The sequence below is a fragment of the Balaenoptera acutorostrata genome, chromosome 18, assembly GCF_949987535.1.
Source record: "Balaenoptera acutorostrata chromosome 18, mBalAcu1.1, whole genome shotgun sequence".
Taxonomy (NCBI): domain Eukaryota; kingdom Metazoa; phylum Chordata; class Mammalia; order Artiodactyla; family Balaenopteridae; genus Balaenoptera; species Balaenoptera acutorostrata.
In genome coordinates, this window is record NC_080081.1 from 34754712 (window position 1) to 34776692 (window position 21981).

At 31.7% G+C, this 21981-nt stretch overlaps 1 protein-coding gene across 1 annotated transcript in view; it reads left to right on the top strand.

The window, feature by feature from the left end:
- The window catches only part of DACH1 (dachshund family transcription factor 1), a 411296-nt gene that overhangs the window by 289593 nt on the left and 99722 nt on the right, over positions 1-21981 (top strand). Inside the window, exons 5-6 of the mRNA XM_007186196.2 lie at positions 3007-3142; positions 6510-6644. Coding sequence (XP_007186258.2) covers positions 3007-3142; positions 6510-6644 — 271 coding nt within the window. The remainder of the gene's footprint in view (positions 1-3006; positions 3143-6509; positions 6645-21981) is intronic.

Consider the following 21981-nt stretch of genomic DNA (forward strand, 5'->3'; position numbering starts at 1 on the left):
GCAAACTTATGTACCTCTTTATCAGAATTTTGAGAAATCAAGGTTAGACTCTATATCGTGTATATCTGGTCATATATGCAGTTAACTATAGCATGGCTTATTAATACATTTATACAGACTAAAAAGGAGTTCTATACAGTTTTATAAATCCATACTCTATAATAAGTGCACAGATATTCCAAAAATGATACAAACTTCAGCCTTTGAATGCTGCACAGAAGCCAAGATTATCCTTTGATTTGTGATTGCAAGGACTTGATGTGAACTTTATTGCCTTATTTTTAAATTAAAAATTGTGGGATATTTGTGCAATTGAATATATTAAAAAGTAAAAAAGGTAAACTATTAATACATGGGATAACCTGAATGAATCTAAAAAACATTTTGTTGTGTAAAAAAAACCAGACATAAAAAGTATGTACTATATGAGTCCATTTTTATGAAATTCTAGAACCAGCCAAACTACTCCCTGGTGATAGAATTCAGAAAGCTGTTGCTTCTGGGGATGGGAGGAATAGGCTGGGAAGGGGCATGAGAAATCTTTCTGGGGTTATGGAAACAGTCTAGATCTCGACAAAACTCATCAAACTGAACACATAATAAATGTATAGTTTGAAGCTGCTTCATAGCTTAAGGTAGGGGTGAATGTTAAGAAGAAAGATTTATAATCCCAGCTGCTTTTAAATTATAATTAGAAGATAGGAAGTAACTTTTGGCATCCAGATGTGGATTCTCCGCTCTTTTAAATCGTATATGTGTTTGTTTTTCAGAAATGTAGGTCATTTGTTTGCCATGTGAACTAAAGAACTTAGACCATTTAGAAGCATAGCTTGTTTGATTTATTTATTGTGGAAAAAATAACTAATATTGTGTTCATTTTGCATGTTGAGACATAGAGTTTAAAAATACGTCTTGCAACTTTTGAGAGTAGAATTTAGTTGACTCTTTTTTCTTTTTTCCTCTGGTACAATATTGTTTGACCTGGCAAATTATTTGTTGTAAAGTTTCTTATGGGACTATTTTTTATTCTATGGAATATATATTGAGAAACAGTTTTATGTATGGCTTTTGGAAGAGGGCTTGGCCATCCTGGGGGTTACTTTCATTTTACTTGTCATGATCCTCAAGAATGAAACCTCTGTTGAAGATGTTTATTGACAATGTGTAGGACTGAAAAATTAAAAGGGTATGAAACAAGTGGTGCTCAGTCTTGGATATACGTTAAAATCGCCTGGAGAGCATTAAAAAATACTGGCTTCTGGGCCCCCCTTCAGACTCAGTGTATAAGGCTGCTGTAAGAAAGTACAACAAACTGGGTGGCTTAAAACAACAGAAATTTATACCCTCACATTTCTGGAGTCAAAAGCAAGATGTCAGCAGTGCCATGCTCCCTCTGAAATTCTAGGTAGAATCCTTCCTTGCGTCTCCGTAGTTTCTGATGGTGGCCCGCAATCCTTGGCAGTCCTTGACTTGCAGCTGCAGAGCTCAGATCTGTACCTCATCTTCACATGACATTTTTACCTCTTCACAATTTTTCCATCTTTCACATTTTCCCCATATCTTCACAATGTCCTATTGTGAAGACATCTGTCATGTTGGATGAAGAGCCCACCCTACTTTAATATGACCTCATTGTAACTAATTTCATCTGCAAATACCCTATTTCCAAATGCTCACATTCATAGGTATTGGGGGTCAGGACTTCAATCATTTTGGAGCGACACAATTCAACTCATGACCCTCAGTAAGCCAGAATCTTGGGGAGTAAATCCCAGGCATAGGCAGGTTGAAGAACTTCCCAGGTGATTCTAATTCAAAGTAGAATTGCAACCCATCACAAGGCTTAAAGGAACCTTTGAGATTGAAGACATACATTACCCTCTTTCTCTGTTAGTACAAAGCCTTGTCTGTTTTCCATATTACATTAGCCTTTGATATTTTGAAAACAGCCTCCTACAGGCCGATTCCATTTTAGAACTTTTTTCTTTTAAAAAGTCTGCTTTTTTCCATATTTGCATCTTTGCACTCTAATCAGGAATAATTTACTTATTATTTATTATGTATCATGTATCAGTTTACTTGTACACTTCCAAATATTTATGAATTATTGAAAAGACTGTTCTTCAAGACCTGTGTGTGTTGATAGCTGAAGGTATAAACATCTTGTTGCTCGAAGAAAATGTTAACAAATGAGTATCGTATTTCTTAATCAGTAACTCTATAATAGCTCATTGGAGACAGTTATACAATACATTTGCACATTGGTCTCATAGGGAAGGTGCAAGACTTAAAGGGGAAGGTATGGAGTGGGACCTGAGTGTTAACATAGAACAGTATCAGGAAACATGATACCAGGTTTCCCTGTGATACAACTAATACGTATTTCATGAATTTTCCCTAATATATTTGTGTGGTTGCATTGGAGCTAGGAGCCTGAAAGTTATTAGAATCAAAGAAAATTATTCAAATGTTAAATAATAATAGATTTCCATGATGCCTTAAAATGTGACTGTCTAGGTATGTCCAGAGCAGCCCCATAATGAAATAGGTGTTAACAATGCCTCCAGTATTATTATTATGATGTCATGGTGATAATCTGTGTGTTAAATGATCCTAGACACTTGCTGAAGCAATATAGTTTATTTAAAGATTTTTTAAATTGATAATTGTCTACAATTAAAACCTGCTTCATTCTGTTAATTCTTTGCTGTCTAATGGTTCTAAACTGGATGTCTTTTTTGATCTCTCTTTTTATCCAAAGAAGGGAATGACATTTGCCATTACTACAGCGATGTTCACCTATAGAACCATTTTCCTTTCTAGTCTTTCCTTACTTTGACTTTCCTCAAGATAAAAGGTGTCTTTTAATCCAGTTAAATGTTGATGAAAAAATGTGTTTGTCTTCACGTATCTATAGAATTAAGAAAAATCAACATTCCTTAAGCAAAGGTCCAATGTATTTACCTCTTTTCTCCCCCTCCTCACCCCCCAACCATGGTGGTGTAGGAGCGTGTTCCCGACAGCCCCTCGCCTGCCCCCTCCCTGGAGGAGGGCCGAAGGCCTGGCAGCCACCCATCATCACACCGCAGCAGCAGCGTGTCCAGCTCCCCAGCGCGGACTGAGAGCTCCTCGGACAGAATCCGTAGGTGTCATACTTCCACTTGTCACCATTTTAAACTTTAGTAGGTGCAGCTGGCTTTTCTAATCAAAATGCCCTCATTCCAAATAGATCTCAGATGTATCATGTTCTGATGCTTTGTAGCAATAGCCATCTCTCAAAATTATGTTTCCCAGTTTGCAATATCATGAGGTATGGTACTACATAAACAGGTTCTGATATAAACTCCCTCTTTGATGCCACACATAAAGATTTGAGCTATGAAACAGAGAAAGTAAGTAACCTTCTAGATTAGTTTCTGAGGTAAACATCTCCAACTCTCAAATACCTAGCATCCAAGTATACTGTTTATGGTTTATTCCTTTTCGTTCCTTCAATCCCATCCCTTCCATTTTTAAAAATTCACTAATTTTTAAACTTCATCCTTGCATTGACAAAGACATCCACAAAGAGGAATAAAAGAAACAGAATTCAAAATAACTGATTTTTAAAACATTTTGTAGTCATTCAGAAGATCAATAGATTGAAGAGTGTGAAATTGGTTAAATTTTAGGATTTGGATTAGTAACAGTCAATAATGCATATTATCATCACATGTTATTATTATCAAATTCTAAAAAGTAAGGTTATATTTTATTTCATGATCACATTTTCAGATATTCAATCCTGGTCCTCATGGCCAAGAAAATTAAGAGTAAAGTTAATACACCATTCAATTAACTGGTTATTTTGTGTATGTACAAGAATCTAATATTGTTTACCAATAAAATGAGCATATTAACAGTGACTACCTTGGTTGCTAAAACCAATACTTACTGTATTGTTTACAGGCTTTAGTTATTATTTTAGGAAATCATGCTTATAGCATAAACTTCATCGAATTACACAAAATTTATTGAAGTTATTTGGTTGTTGAGAATATCTTCATAATAGGAAAAAGCATTTCCTAGAAAGTGTCTTTATAAGCTATAAAGGAAAGTTTGCATATCCTCAATATAGATACTGTGGAGGCAGATAACGTAAATATTGGTCAAATTGTATGTAATAAAATTATTTTTAAAATAGTCAATCATTGACAATTACATAGAATTCAATGTAATTCTAAATATGTATACTTTATTTAGCCTGTTTATAACATATTTCCCTAAGTTTGTAAGAGATGATTGTTACTGTTTATTAATAAAAATGGATATAGCACTTGATAATCATTGCCAAATCAATTGTATTTCTGGGGCTGGTAAACCTCAGTTCACACTACTTCCAAGCATTTTTCAAATAAAATATTTTCAGTATGCCTTTGTGCCATGCTGTCGCTAGAATCAGAAATTTAATGATGAATATTTGGTTTCATGTCTAATGCTTTTTAAGGTCTCATTGGAAAGGAGCTGTTCTAGAAAAGAAAATTATATTTTTTTCATAATACTTAATCGGAAATACAGACAAATAGGGGAAGATTTGAGAGTTTTTATATATATTCTTTTTTTTACTAATCATATTTTAAAATTCTTGATAGAAACAAAGTAATTACTTTCACATGCATGGACTACCATAATTGTCCAAATGGAAATATTGACACATGTACACACACGTGTACACATATATGCATATACACACATACATGTGCAAATGTATGCATATTTATTTTATACTTTAGACTAAGATAAAATTTTCAAAAATAATTTAAAATTCTTAAATATTTATCATCCAGTTTCACTCAATCAGTTGATCTTTCTGAAAGATATACCTGATAAAGGCCTAATGCCACCTTATTGTCTTTATCACAGACATTGTGCTTCTTTACCTCAAATACTCCATTGTTTATTTTCTACAAACAAGGAATTTCCCTTACATAACCACAGAATAGTGATTAAAATCAGGAAATTAAGACTATTATCGTACTATTCTCTAAGCTGCACACCTTATTCAAATTTCACCAGCTTTCCCACTATTATTTTTTCCTTTTTTTTCCTCACTAATATTTTTAATAATAAGAGATTTTTCTTTCATGGTCCAAAATCCCATCCTGGATCACATGGTGAAATTACTTGTCATGTGCCCTTAATCCTTTTAAATCTGAAACGGTTCCTTAATCTTTTATATCTTTCAGTACCTTGACATTTTTGGAGAATACATACCATTTATTTTGTAGAATGTCCCTCAGGTTGGAATTTTTTGATGTTTTCTCATAATTTGACTTAAGTTATGTATTTTTGGCAGGAATGACACAGACATGATAGTGTGTCCTTCTCAGTGCATGATTTCAGAAGATATATGATATTTTGCCAATACTTGTGATAACCATCACTTGGCTGAGGTAGTGACGGACTTCTAGATTTCTCTCCTGCAAAGTTCCTTTTTAAATTGTTTTTAACCTTTGTAGATAATAAGTATCTTGTGAGGAGATATCTTAACATTATGTAAATGTTCTATTCATCAAACTTTCACTTCACTACTTTCATAATTGTTCATTGAAGATTATTCCCTGAACCAATTATTACTATGGTGATTTCCAAATGGTAATTCCTAACATAGTCTTATACATTATTCTATACATATTTTAAAACTATATTTTTTGCAGTGAAAGTAAGATTTTATGGAATGATTTTTCTTCAAAATTTTTGCACAAAACCAAGATTTTCATGGGCAATTTATTAAGAAATTTATTGACTGGATTGTGATCATAAGGGTATTTGATCATCTGCTTTATCATTTCAGTAGTGACAGGTTACTCTTAATAGTTCAAGAAAGAAATTACTGTTTTTAATCATTCAACCATTTAATAGGTATTAATTGGGCTCTTTTATTTTTAAATTTGAGTTCAAATCCCAATTTTTAAAGAAGTACTTTGATATCTGTGAAACTTCGTGTTTTATTGACTAGAATAGAATAGGACTATTGAAACAGCTATTTCAATGCCTTAACTTGTTGAAAACTCTATTTGCCCTCTCATGCCACTAGAATTTTTTTAAATTATGTTTTAACTTTATAGTGTTAAAGAGTGTTCTAACGTTAAGGTTGCAGTTTTTGCAGAGTTAAGGAAGGTTATATGCTAAGGAGAGAATGTGATACACTAGATAAAGCTTGAATATTTCATTGGTAATGGTTATAGGGGTATGGCCATTCAAAAGTATTCCAGACATGAGAAAATATACATATTTTATGTGAAATAAAAATAAGATAAAGCAGTTTCATTTTCAATATATTTCTGCTTGTTCTCAAAAATTATCATAGTTATCAGTTCTCACAGTGTTCAACTTAGAGATAGATTATAATTTTAAAGTTAGACCATGATATTATATTTATTTCTGAGTCCAAAAGAGTTTAAATAAGTTATTTGAATATTTTGTATTATGGTGTTTTAGTCTTTTTTCTTTTGTTTCTGACTTGACAGCTGTCCATCAGAATGGTTTGTCCATGAACCAGATGCTGATGGGTTTATCACCAAACGTACTCCCTGGGCCCAAAGAGGGAGATTTGGCTGGTCATGACATGGGACATGAGTCGAAAAGGATGCATATTGAAAAAGGTAATATATGATTATGAGGTCTTGTTTTTCCTGCTCAACATATGAACTAGGTTTTAACCACAGAACAAAGTATATTTCTAGATTATATTAGAAGATGGCATATAAACATTTTAAAAACCTACAATATTAAGTAAAATGCCTATTCAACAAAAAAGAAATATGAATGAGACATATTTCTCTTAAACAACAGGTAAATGTTCATTTATTTTCCAGTACGTTTTAAAAAAGAGAATTGTTTGTTTTAATTGTTATCTCTGAGTTCCTCAAGGACTATAGTTCGTCTTTCTCCGTGCTTTTAGGGTCAATTGTCATTTTACTTAGCATAATAGAGCAAGGACAATATACAAAGGATTATTATGATTATTTTTTGGATTAAAAGACACATGGTCATTTGATCAACCAAGAAATATAGTGAATCTTATCAACCAATGTACTAGTAGTTGTTTCTAAAGTGTATGCAACAAATAACAAAGCACAGATTGTGCAAAGCTGTGAGAGTTTCCTATTTATATTTTATTTGTACCAGAAAACTCATTTTCACAGGCAAAAATTTGTCTTTTCATGCCTTATTTCATGAAATACTTTCATGGACAATTGAAATATTATTTTACATGCATGTTGGAAATTTATGCTATTGGATGCAAATTAATGTTTTCAAATGGTAAATTTAAATTGGGACCACTGGAGCCCTGCCATATCTTTTTCATCTTAATTTAATATTTTCAAATTTTATTAATAATATAGACTGGATACTTTGACTATCTTTTTTTGACATGAATATCAAGTAATCAGTGTTATGAAAAGGATTGTTTCTTTGGAAAACATAATTATACAAAAGGTACAATTCATTGGCTGTCAAAAAGGAAGATAAGTAAAATTGGCTATTTAGATAATCAGAGAGAAATGATTGGAGAAAGGCTAAGTTAAGGTGGAGCAACCGTTTTTCCTCGAAAATGACTATTCACAAAAAGTAAAAATGCTTACATAAACATTTTTCTATTCAACATGAAAACAGCTCTGCTGAGTCCTTAGGAAGAAAGAACACTGTATTTCTATAAATTAAATTATCGGCATTATGCAATTAATAAGAAAATGGTCATCTTTTCTAGGTGCTAACATGTCAAAATCTAGGTATATTTGAGAGCAGCATTAAGGCAACTCCCTAATTATTTATTTTAAAATTCGCTATCAAATATTATCACAAGCTGGGTGGAATATATACAAGTGCATCAGTGAATGAGATTGCCTCTAAATGTCTAATTCTAATTTTCTGTGAGTTCTTCTTCAAAAATGAAGAAGAATATATAATGCCTTATGTATCTTTTGACATATACCTTTTATATTTAATCAAAAACCAATTTGAGGAAATATTATGGAAATTTTTATAGTAATAAAATATAAAACTGCATAGAGGATTTAAGTTTCAAGTAAGAATATTGAAATATAAAAATTCATTATTTGGGTTAAGTAGCCATTCTCCACTAGGGTTCTATGAAAGAATGAAGTCCTATAGAAAATGATTTTAGTGATTAATTTCTCAATTTTCCCATAGATGCTACATAGCTAGTTTCACTTGAAATGCATAAGAGAGAAGTTTTATGATATACAATGGTTGTCAGGATATTAGGTTTTAATTCTCTTGCGGAACCTTGGTGAAAAAAGGCTGGGAGTGAAATATAAAAGCCCGGAGGTGGTAGTGAAGACACCACCAAAGGAATGACCAATAATGTGATTGGAATAATGAATCTCACTGGAATTTTTGGTGAGGAGCTTTCTACAATCTCATGTTTCAAGTTGAGTTGACTATAATTTTTGTAACTTTCTTTTTCCGTGAGTCTTGAGTTCTATCTGCCTATCTGCCCATCATCTGTCTATATACCTATCATCTATTTGTTACTACTATTATAACTTTGCCATCGTAGAGCCTTTCCTGAGATACCATACTAGGTTGATATAGGGAATCCCACTGCTGGTTTTCCTGTGTGCCTGCCCCCCAAATCTTCGTTACAACATTTTCCTTGTTATTTGGAAGTTATTTTTTCATTGGTCTGCTTCCAGTACTAGACTGTATACTCCTTGGAGTCATGTGTGTATTACATTTGCTTTAAACAGACTAGACAATCTATGAATGCATATTGATCTGTGCTAAATTACTAGAAGATTCTAAGAGATGATGAAAGTAAGTTAAAGTAACTGTGATGATGAAAGGCAAAAGGTGGAATTTCATAACCTTAAGAACATACATTTATATGAAACAGTAGAATGTTCTGGCCAGGAATATACACAAAAACTTTCTATAGCACTAATGGTACTTCTTATCACATCTTAAGTTTTTTAAATGGTTTTGCTGTCAGAATAAAGACCTTGATCATATCCCAACAGTTTTTCAATATTTTAATGTATATTTTATAAAGGAAAGTAAGTTTTTAATATTCTCCCTAGAAATGTGACACTCACTTTAAACTCATAATTTCAAATGTAGTTATGGAATCGTGGACATTGTAATAGATTTTGATACTCTTATAGTAAGAATTTTATTATATGATGCTCATCTCTTTTATGTACTCTCTTTTATCTATTTTTCAGCATACTGAATTAATAGTAAATATTCATAGGCTTTCTAGATTGATAGGGTCTACTAAATTAAAAATTGTTTTCTTTCATGACTACATGTATCATGTGCCGCATACTTGCCCTGTAACATTCTTACTATACATATCTGTATTAAAACAAGTGACTTCATTTAGAGACATTTGTAGAGAAATTAATTACATGTTTGTGTCATTTTAGGCTTGAACTTCTTAAATGTAATTTGCTGCCTACCACTTTAAATCATTCAAAAGATAATAATTCTTAAGAAAACATTGATGTTAAAAATAGATACCAGAATTAATTTGTATGCTGAGAATCACTGTGGTCTAAAATCTTAATCACCAGTAACTTTTAAGCATTTTAAAATCTTCTTAATATTAAAAAGCTATTGACTTTACTCTATTAGAATATTTACGTCACTATTAGTTGAAGAACCAGTGGCTTTACAGGTGTTAGAACTCAGAAGTACTAAGTGCTGAGTAAATTTGCTACTTAGTTTTTAAAATAAAAACACTCTAATGGGCTTTTGAACCCAGGAAGAGTTTAATTAAAGTACATTTAAAATATAAATATGAAAAACAAGTTAGTGTATCAAGAAGTAATAGACATATAATATTGTTTCAAGCATCCCAAGTGTAAGGAGAAATGATTTTAATAGTACGAACTTTGACTAAAATTGGGAGTTTGTCAAGGATATGTGCTGAGGAAATCTATGATACAGCTCATAGCCTCAAAAACTATTTTATGTCTTTTAACTTTTCCAAACATACTGCAACTTTCTGGATTTTAAACACATTGCTGATTTTTACCCTCAGTCTAAATTTAGTGGAATAGGCAGTACTAATTGACATTTTCTTTTTTTTAATTGAAGTATAGTTGATTTACAATGTTGTGTTAGTTTCTGGTGTACAGCAAAGTGATTCAGCTTTATATATATGAAACGAAAGAATTACGTATGTATATGTATGTATATATATAATATATTATTTCTCAGATTCTTTTCCAATATAGGTTATTATAAGATGTTGAGTATAGTTTCCTGTGCTATACAGTAGGATCTTGTTGTTTATCTATTTTATATAAAGAAGTGTGTAAATGTTAATCCCAAACTCCTAATTTATCCCTCCCCCTACCCTTTCCCCTTTGGTAACCATAAGTTTTTGTTCTATGCCTGTGAGTCTGTTTCTGTTTTGTAAATAAGCTCATTTGTATCTTTTTTTTTTTTTTTAGATTCCACATATAAGAGATATCACATGATATTTGTCTTTCTCTCTGTCTTACTTCACTTAGTATGATAATCTCTAGGTCCATCCATGTTGCTGTAAATGGCATTATTTTATTCTTTTTTATAGCTGAGCAATATTCCATTGTGTATATGTACCACATCTTCTTTATCCATTTATCTGTCAATGGACACATAGGTTGCTTCCATGACTTGGCTGTCGTAAATAGTGCTTCTATGAACATTGGGGTGCATGTATCTTTTCAAATTAGAGTTTTCTCCAAATATATGCCCCACATTTAAATTATATAAACAGGCTCCCTGTTTCTTTATGCTGCACTTCTCTCTTTATCCCCACAAAATCTGTCTCTTGGTGCTAATTTACAGTGTTAATTCTCTTATGCATAATTTTTTCCCTGGTTTTTCTAAAATTGCTTGAATTGCTGCTATTTCCAACACATTTTTTAGCATGTTTCATACCTTGCATGTAGTTTCACGTGCACATTTTTGTTATTATGGAATTTATCTAATTTTTTGCTTACCAAAAATCAAATGTATGCTACAGATATGATACTGTATGCTACAGTATCAGCTTTTTTCCAGTTATAGAAAATGTGAGCATTTATAATTGGAACTAAGTACTGAATACCTAATTTATGTTAGTGTATTTCAGTCTTGGACTAAATAAACCAAAATGATATAATCAATATTTATTGAATGTCAGATATGTGAAATAAACCATATGAAATGCAAAACTTCCCTTCTTCTTTTGCTGCTACAGTTGCACAGAATTTTTCTTCATATATATTCTAATTTTCCCTATGGTTGAGGCTTTTCCCTTTATTTGTTTTCATAAAAAATATGACAACTTTCATTGGTGACTCCTGACATTTTATTTTTTTATTTTTCATTTTTTCTAATTATATATATTTTTATTGAAGTATAGTTGATGTACAATATTGTATGTTACAGGTATACAATATAGTGATTCACAATTTTAAGTTATACTCCATTTATAGTTATTATAAAATATTGGCTATATTCCCTGTGCTGCACAATATATCCTTGTAGATTATTCCATACATAATAGTTTGTACCTCTTGCCATTTGAGAAGCAGGAATAATTTAAGATGAGGCAGGAAATACAGGGGATTTGCTTCAGGCCATGAAACATTTCTTTTGTCGCATATTCTTTTGTCACATATTCTTCGTGGGCAGTACCCAATATTTCCAATGGTTAACAGACTTGTATGGAAGGTTCTCATTTTGGTATTCTGAATTTGAGGACAAAGCACTAAAGGCAATAAAGTAGTTAGTAAACTGGCCATATTGGGATATCCTCTTATTAATGCTTTATTCTTAGCATCCAACCTTGAGGACCACTTTCCTACAAAACATCTTTCTTAAATGACTGCCATCACTTTTCTCCTATTTGTGGAAATAATTTTTTTGAAATATATTTCCTTTTGCACATTTCTCATTGTTTAAAAATTCTAATTTTAAGATTGTCTTCAAAAATGACTTTCTTTTTTCAATTCTAGATTAACATTACACAAATTAATTTATAGTAAATATCATACACACATATATCAAAAATCTGAACTTGTTAGTATCTCATGTGATTATATAGATGTGCAAAGAGTGAAAACCCTTTTCTTTAGAAATTTCTATATTTTGGTAATGTTAGCACACTATATGTGTGCCACTTATAAAATGAACTACCTCAATGTTACCTAAAGTTTACATTTTCCAGGAATTTATTATTATGTAATTAATTTGAACATTACTAAAAGAAATAGGGCCATTTATTGATGCTGAAGATGTCAGTTGCTTCTCCAGGGCATCCATAACTTTAGGTTTTGGAAAGTTTTTTGGACACTGAGAAAGTTGAATCATGTTACTACTGCTGATAATTTTCATGAACTAGATGCCAAAGCTATTAGAGAGTATTTAGTTTTGGATACATCATAAATAATAATATACATTTATAGTAATTTTACTTACTGTAATAGTTTTACTTTTACTTAGTCAGATGAAATGTCTTTTCCCCATGGAAAAAACAGAATAGACTATTAATTATTCCACTTATTCAGCTTTATTTTTTTGAGCTTTTTTGATAGGCACAGAATGACTCACTTCCTCACTGTTTAAGAAATATTTTTATGTAGTCATGCCAATAGCTAATATTTTTATAGCATTAAAAGTGAGGTAGGAGTAAATTACTAGTAGATTAACATATTAGCTCCACATACAAATTTGCTTCATGTAATGATTTATTTATGAATTATTATAAATTATTTTATTTCCTTCATTTAAGATGTTTATTGACTTACTGAATTGATTATCTCTAATTTTTAATTTTGGAATTTATTTGCATATTGCTTAAACCGTGGATTTCTATTTTTTCTAGTTTCAAGTTGAAATTTTACATATTCTGGTGTAGAAGTGATCTAAAGGGAATGTGTACATTCTTCTATATGTTTATTTGAGAATTAGCTCCAAATTCAAACTTCATTTTGGAAATATTATATCCGATATTTTTTAGTGACGCTAAAACAATTTTTCTTTTGTATATTTTTATTTCGTGCGTGGGCAAATAAGTATGTTTCTAAAAGAACTACAAAACACTGTCCTTTCTTCCCTGATTAGACATATTAAGAAATGTACAAAAATATAGGCCATTAAAAGTTCAGTGACTCAGAGAGCTTTCTTAATCTTTTTTATCTAAACTAATAGCAAAATATAAACGTCAGTTTCTGCAGATAAGCTTCGTGTGATGTTGTTTTTGTAGAACAAAACAGGAGATATCTACAATCTCATATGTTTCAACCTAATACTTTTGAACATTTTTCTATTCTGAGATGTAAATTAGAATCTCTTCTAAAGAGCTTAATAAAAAAGAAAAAAAATGACATTTAAAAATATATTTCCAATCTTGTCTTATATCCACAGTCTGCTTTTATTGAAACTTTTTAATATTCTTACATGTGCTTATGTGTGTCCCTGCACATGGGCAAACACACAGGGCTTTATCTTCATTTGATAGATGAGGGAGTGATACTACTTTGAATGCTGTGTTATGAGTTAAGAAGCAAGAGTAATAGCCCCCTTGTCTCTTGTGCTTGAAGCAGTTTGAATTCCTCCATCAACTTGATGGAATGATTTAACACTCCATTCAGCCTTGTTTGCAGGACCTGTAAGGTGACAGCAAAGCTCAGGTAAATCTTAAAAAATACGGGAACTAATTTGGAGGAGTTTATATAACACATTAGATGAAAGGTCAATATGGAACTCATGGCTATTATGTTTAAATGCATAAAAACCTGATAGTATTTTGAACATATTTTAAAAGAGATATTGCCCACCCGTTCTGGAGAACTGGGTATGATGTTTTCCGCTGACTTTTCCTTATCTATTACCACTTATTCTTGTGCCTTTTGGCAAACTATTCCTAGAAATGTGTGTGTTAACTTCAGCATATGAAAATCTGTTTTGTTTCAGTAGAAGCTATATTTTAAACTTTCCTTAAATTTTTACATTACCGTTGTCGCTAGTATCTTATGCTACAGTTTCAGAATATTAAACAAGTACAATTGTTTTAACTACTGTGAAATTGACAGATGAAGCTGAAAACCAAAAGCACCTTTCATGGGATTTTAAACACTATTTTCCTCCATATGCCATCCCAATTATTATTTAGATATTACATTCCTAATTTACTGTTAAGGTTGATTAGAATTCAAGCCTCTCAAAAGCATGCACCAAAGGTCTTGGGCTGTGGAAAACATTTTTATAAAATAATCCATTAATGCAGAGGAGTGCAACTAAATTAGTTAGCAATTTGCTGAGCATGAATTAATGAATAGAGCTTCTTCCAGCTCCCAGAGTTGTAATTTTCATAATAACCTCAGACCTTTATTTGGCAGGTTGTTTAGTTTTTTCGTTTGAAGGTTTTCATTAGTCTAATGAGGACTGTGCAAGGGCGAGCAGTCAGCACAATTTACATGGGGAAGCTATCATAATAAATGAAGCAATTTGAATAACACGCAAGGGTTTATGCAACAAGATAAGAAGAGATTGTAGAGCGAGATTTAGAGGTAACCAATACATTAGACCAACTAATAACTGAAGTAATCCCAATAAAAGGCTTAAGTGAAAGGAATGAAATTAATGATATATACAAAGTTGTAATGATATGATACATGATTCATTAGATTAATAAAATAAGTATTCAATTGTTTTTAGTGCTTTTTGTCTAAGCTTTGTTTGTGTCAGGCATTTTAATTAGGTTTGTTCACTGGATCACTTTGCTTAGTTAACTTTTAGACCATAGCTGAGGTTTTTAATGATATTTTTTCTTATTTAAACTTTATAGCCTTGATAGTTCATTGAATTAATTATATGCAATATATTGTGTATGGAGATGGTTTTTAAAGTAATTGCATGTAGCTCCACCTAAGTGGTGATTAAACTTTAAGTATGAATGCCCAGTATGTTTCTCAATTTTTAAAAACAACTGTTTTTTGCTTCTACTCTTGATAAACTACCTTTATAAGTAGTTGACAAAGGTCGTGATGTCCTATAATTCACACCAAATTGTAATAACTAAGATTTTTTAATTGCTAAATTCCCAGATTAAGAAGAGCCACTCATAAAAGACATTATTAGAAATTATTCACTTATAGTCAATGTAATTCTTTAAGATACAAGACAGAAAATGTCTCTTAAAAATAGCCATAATTTTATTTTCTTCTTTACATGTCTTTCTATTGAAAAATGAATTTTTGTTTGGATTGGTTTGAGAATTAAAACTTTTATGCAAGCAATTTGGTCTGAATGTTCAGCATTCTTTTATAAGATGAAGAAAGAGTTGATAGGATTTTTTTTTAATTCTATGGCAAGTGACATAAAACTTTAGAAAGCAGGTTTCATGTTTGATATGTGGAGTCAAATTACTTTAAAACTAAGTAAAATGTAATTTTCAATGTCATTATGTATCAACCTTTATGAGGTCACACCTTGAGGGAATTCCTTATCTGTGATAAGTGGCCCAAATCAGTGGACTTTTATGAAGTGCTGCCATTCTGTTCTCTTCTTCTGAGTTTGGAAGTCCTGGCATGTATCTCTACCCCAGTTTCAAATCACAGTCTCTTGCTATAGATAAATTAATGGATAATTATATTCCTTCTTTGTTTATGAAGGAAACAAGTGGTTTAGCCTTCTTACATTTGTGAATATTTTAAAAGACGGTTAGGATACATTTAAAAAATAATGATGGCTCTATATTTCAAACTTGTAATTATATTTATCTTTAAGGTTTAGCCTTTGAAAAGGGGCAACACTGAATTCTTTCATGGACTATATTTTGTTAATTACTTTTCAGTAAAAACTACTTCCAGAAAAGGAAGTAGTTTTCTTTCTTTTTCTTTCTTCCTTTCTTCCTTTCTCTCTCTCTTTCTTTTTCTTTCTTCCTTTCTTTCTTTCTTTCTTTCTTTCTTTCTTTCTTTTTTTTTTCTTTCCTTCCTTCTTTCCTTCCTTCCCTTCCTTCCTTCTTTCCTTCTGCATTTGAAGTATATGGATACAGATTTAAATATAATTTTGTAGCTTGATATTATCTTTGTATTAATTTTACAATTGGGATAACTATTAAACATTTTGAGGTTGCTAGTGGAGCATAAAAATAAATATATAATTCTTTGAGTTATATCTATCAATTTGCTGTATAATTGACTTTATAATTTATTTGTTATTTATGAATATTATTAATTACTATCTATTCTATCATGACAAAAACTAACCTAAGGCTTTTGTGAAAAAAGTTTGAGTTCACAAATCAATTGCATATTCATTTAAGAAATAATTTTCACTGGAAGCACTCTAGCACAGGGGTAACGAGTATAGTCTGAGAATTAGACCTCTTTGTATTCAAGTCCAGGTTAAAGTTGTAAACCTGGTACATTATATAACATCCTTGGCCTTCAGTTTTTCATCTGTGAAAATAGACAAATAGTACCTGAAATATAATCACAAAGTTTTGTTATGAGAATTAAGTGCTCAGCCTGTATGATATATTGTATACATGGTAGGTCCCTTCAGGAAGGAGACTGTGCATAGGAATAGAATTCAAGGTGTGACTGGAGAGGATAATGCAGTAATCCAGGGCTTAGTAGAAGCCGTGCTGCCACATTTTGGTGCTCCATCTGATCTGCTTGCTGGGGCATTCAGTTGAATGATCCATCCAGAGGACACAGACACGTCTTGAAGTGACACAGATCAGAGAGCAAGGTAGAGAGGGTGGACGGTGCATCTGGAGCAGACTGACAGGAGTCATAAGTCACTGCATTTCAAGCTCAGTGAACGCGAGTTTGGGTCTGTGTTATTTACAACCAGATCTGCAGTGTCTGTCACTATGGTGTGCTGTAATGCATTACATAAAGGGGTGAATGATTTATCTGATCAGTGGTCATTTGATGTAAGCAGTAACACCAAAGAGAAGATCACAATTCCAAGAAACATTTGTGGAAGGATATGGAATAATTTTATAGCTGTAATCTCATACCTTTAAATAAATCATTGTAAATCATTTCTTAGCAGCATTCTAACAAATTTACCATTTATTTAAAAAAAAAGCAAGCAATTTTCTCTGTATTTCTTCATTTCTTCATTAATTCAGCAAACGATTTGCAATTACCTGCTATATGGCAGGCACAGTGTTTGTTTGTTGCTGAGAATTCAGAGGTGAATTTTAAATGAAGGACATAAGACATTGTTCTTTTATTTTTTTAAGGCATACTAATGAGAAGCTTTTGAATTAAATTGATGATACCGAGGGGCAATCCTATATATAGGAGTTATTAAAAACTGCCATACTTCTTACCATACTTTGCCTAAATGTAAACTCTATTAAAAAATGGCTATGTGTCTCATGGCTTTGTTTTTTCCTTCCATTTTATTGGCCATCATGAATGCACAGGAAGTTTTCCATTCCACCTACTCTACAGTCATGCAATAGGTGTAGTTTTACACCTGAAGCTAGATTGAGAATTTTCATAGACAGTGGTGTGCATTGCTCTACTGGTAACAATGAGACAGTTTTAGGAAACAGATATGCAGTAAATCATTATTGTGTTAAAGGATGTTATCATGTTACCTCTCATGACAAGGGAGAGGACGTGGCACGTCTTGAGGACCTTTAACAGAAATAGTCCATTTAAACCTATATCTAAGGATGGAATGCCTTTCTGAGTTTTGCTATTATTTACAGATAGGATGGAAGACCAGACATGCCCTACGTCATAAATTGTCTTGCAGTTGGGGTGGGGGGTGGATTTTTGAAGACAAGTAGTGCCACATTCTCCAAATCAGTGTTCTCTCCACTTATGCTATCTAAAATAAAATCCAAATCTAGGCAGGTGGGCAATTTATGGGTAGTGTATTTCCTTATCTCACAAGATTTAAGTTAGATACTCTATGCATCACTTAGAAAAGTATTTGGAACAGTTATCTGCTCAAGAATGTTGGTTCCCTTTGTCTACAGAGAAAGAAATCAAGAATTTAACTATGTCTCCATACATGGAAATAAAAGCATTATGCAAATCAAGTTTTTTTTTCTGTAGTTTTCCTCTAAACTGCAATTTACATATTTGTTCTTGAGGTTTTTTTAGTTTGTTTGTTTTGTTTTAATCTAAGTATTTTGAGTTTTCAGTTTATATCATCTTTACTAGGATCCAGCTTAAAGAAAAAAACAACATTGGATTATAAATCTATAAAGACTCCAATAAGGGATGCATGCTGATTCCAGTTTCTCCTCCAAACATTACTCAGAGGCCAAAGGCAACAGGATTAAATTTTTCTTCTGTTGCTTTTGAGTTTCTAATGATGAACCTAAATCCTTTCAATCCCAACATAATCATAGCTCATGCTGCACCCCAACTTAAATGCAATATTCAAGTTTAGGCAGTGGGTGGAAGGAGAGAGAAGTCTATTCCAGTAATATTGGAGACAGCCTCCTTTTTTTTTTGTTTACTATTAATTCATATTCCTCAAGGGTCTCCAATCTTTTATTTCATATATATATATATATATATTTGATTCCACTATAATCCTTTTTATTCTAAGAGCCTTCATAGGCTTGGAATAATTGCTAATGATGCAAATAGCTGAGATTATAGTCCTCTCAAAATGTCCATTTATTGTCCAAATTGAAGCCTACTCTTGGCTTCAAATAACCAAAGCTCTAGGTTTTATTTTTAAAGGTAGACTAGCCTTATGATTATTTTTTTCCATAGTACATGGAAGGTACAGTGAGAAACTCTAAAGTTAGAATTCAAATTAGAGTTTATATTTTCTCTTTGAACAAAAATTTGTCTTCTTACAGCATTCATGTATGAAACACTCATGGACTGAACACTGTCAATGTTTCAGGAATCATGGCAGTGGATGGAGACGAAATAATCCCATTCTCATTGGTTTAGACCAGCCCCAAAAGAGAAATATTTATTTATCAGGAGCGAATTTTAAGAGGGAAGTTCAGAATCATGAAAGTGACATGATCAATAGTCAATAGGACACTATAAACACATGTATTTCTTTCTTTCTACCAATTATTTATGGCTAATAATTTAAATCTGCACCACCAAATGAGAAAAATTATAGTATGTATGAAATTAATTCAGATGATTAAAGATAGTTACTATTTCTTTTTTCACATAATAGGTTTCTCTCTGTACAATGGTACATTTTTTTATACTTTGTTTACAACCTTGCAATTTGTAATGTTGAAGAAAAGAACTGGGCAAAGATCAGTGATTTTGCCATAAATGTCAATAAGTTTTTTAAAGGATGTTAAGCTAAAGGATATTAGAATGGAATACTGCAGTAACTAATTTTTAGAACCCATAGAATCAACATAATTAAAATCAATCGCAAAGCAAATTTCACAGGGTGTATTTTTTTTAGATAACAAAAATTTAACTCTTAACACCAAGTAAAACTGTCGCTGATATTCCAAGCAAAAATGTTATGCTTTTACATTGTTTTCATTTAATTATGGCAGAAGACCTCTGTTTAATGACAACAAATAATTCATATGATATTATCAATAATAATGTAATGTAATTAAACTAGTATATATAAACTGTAATATGTAGAGTAAGTTTATGAATACAAATTGCAAATCCAATATGCGTCTTGCAAAGAAAAGAATTAATCCAGATCTTAAATAGTCAAGTAATGTATGTTTTCTTTAATTGATATTTTCCATAATTTACCTTTTTATTGAAGGTATTGTATAGTTTATTTGTATAATTAAATATTAAGGTAAGCCATGACAGTTTTTTAAAAATTATAATCATTAAGAGAAATTAAGTCAGACATAAAAGAAAGTTTAAGAGCCAATAGAAAGTCATTCCAGGAAACCATAAAAATACTTTCTTGAGTAACTGATACTCAGTATCATCCAAGGAAGCAATCTTTCTTTGCTTAGTGTTGGCTAGTTAATACCATACACCTGATTGCAAAGCATTCTAAAGTGAAATTTCTATGGAACCTTATATACCAGGACTTCATAAGAACAAAATAATCAATGAACTTCATTTTCCACAAATACTAGCATCATAGTTTGCACCTATTACTTACAAAAATATTTCTAGGGAAATAAAGTTCAGAATATTGTTTCTTTCCTACTTCGTGAAAAATGCTATGAAATATAATAATTTGTATTTAACAAAACTTAAAATAAAGAACATGTATTAATAGGACATGTATGTGTAAAGAAAGGGCTTATGGGATTAATAGATAACCACCATATAGATTTTTATTTATGTTGTTGATCAATCAATTACTTTAAAAATACCTCCAATTTTAGCTTAGGAAATATTGTAGAACTTGATTAGTAAGTTTGCTACCTATGATATTTTTATGGTAGACCAAATATCCTAATTTGTGTGAGTAACATAAATTTAAATAAAATGAAAACCTACAAGTTGCCATAATGTCCACAGAGCTATAAGATTTCAAAAAGATTTTTATTGTATTATAAGAATTATGATGTTATATAGAATGAAAGCACTGTAAAAAATCTGGATTTTTTGATATGTAGTATCAGTTCCATTTATTAATGATAGTTATGGTGATATTTGTTTTTGTGATAACCCACATATAATATCTGTCCTAAGAATGACATGACCAAAGGCATTTGTAATTATATTTACTTCTGAAAGATTATGGTTTATAGTTAAAACAAAAGAGGCATCCTGTCATTTTCTAAACCCGTTAAATGTGACAGAATCTATTTTTCTGCCAACTTGTGAGGACCAGGCAGTGAGCAAATTTGCTGTGGTCAGCTAAGTGTAACCACTGAGGAGGAAAGTGAATTTAATAATGCATTATTGTTCTTCACTGAAGGTGAACTGTTACAGTGCCTTTGTTATAGCCGACTTTGCCTCTGCTTAGGTTTCCAGATGCTGTGTAGATTACCTGCTTAAAATCTCTAATGCATGATAAAATATAGCAGGTATACTTTTATAATGCATCCTTTTTAGGGCCATAATACTGAATCTAATTGGAAATATTTTCTAATTATATTGCCTTGTGAATTCATATTATAAATAAACATTTGCTATACAATATAGAATGTGACATGAAAGTAGAAATTCATAAAGCTTATCTTATACTATTGGTGATTTATTTTGTTGATACTGTAAAGAAATTTCTAATATTTTATGATATGATAAAGAATATCATCTTTTAAATCAAGTTTATTTTATTTTCCATATTTTGAAACAAACTAAAAAATAGAAGAAACTCTTGAAAATAGATTCAGTTCTCCCATAACTACAGTGTTTTAATGCTCTTTCTTTTCCAGTTCTAACTTATTATTTTTTTTTTTCAAATTATTTTCCCTTATTTATTTATTTATTTATTTATTTATTTATTTTTGGCTGTGTTGGGTCTTCGGTTCGTGCGAGGGCTTTCTCTGGTTACGGCAAGTGGGGGCTAATCCTCATCGCGGTGCGGGGACCGCTCTTCATCGCGGTGCGCGGGCCCCTCACTATCGCGGCCCCTCCCGCTGCGGGGCACAGGCTCCAGACGCGCAGGCTCAGTAGTTGTGGCTCACGGGCCCAGCTGCTCCGTGGCATGTGGGATCTTCCCAGACCAGGGCTCGAACCCGTGTCCCCTGCATTAGCAGGCAGACTCTCAACCACTGCGCCACCAGGGAAGCCCGTTCTAACTTATTTTGATGCTTTCTTTTTAAATGCATTGATTAACTGTAGAATTTTCATAACATTTTTAGCTCTCATTGAGTTGAAAATTGCATGGTAAAGAATTCGAGTTTGCTGTGATTTTTCTTTTTCTATTTTGTCCATGTTCAATTCATGAAAAAATAAAATAAAATACGTGGAAGATAATGTCTTGAAAGAATTAGAAAGAAATGTAAGCTTTATTTAGGAAATCAAAACATGAGGAATATGTGCATGTAGATTACTTATATCATTGTAAATTCTCATATTGATAGAGGTTCCT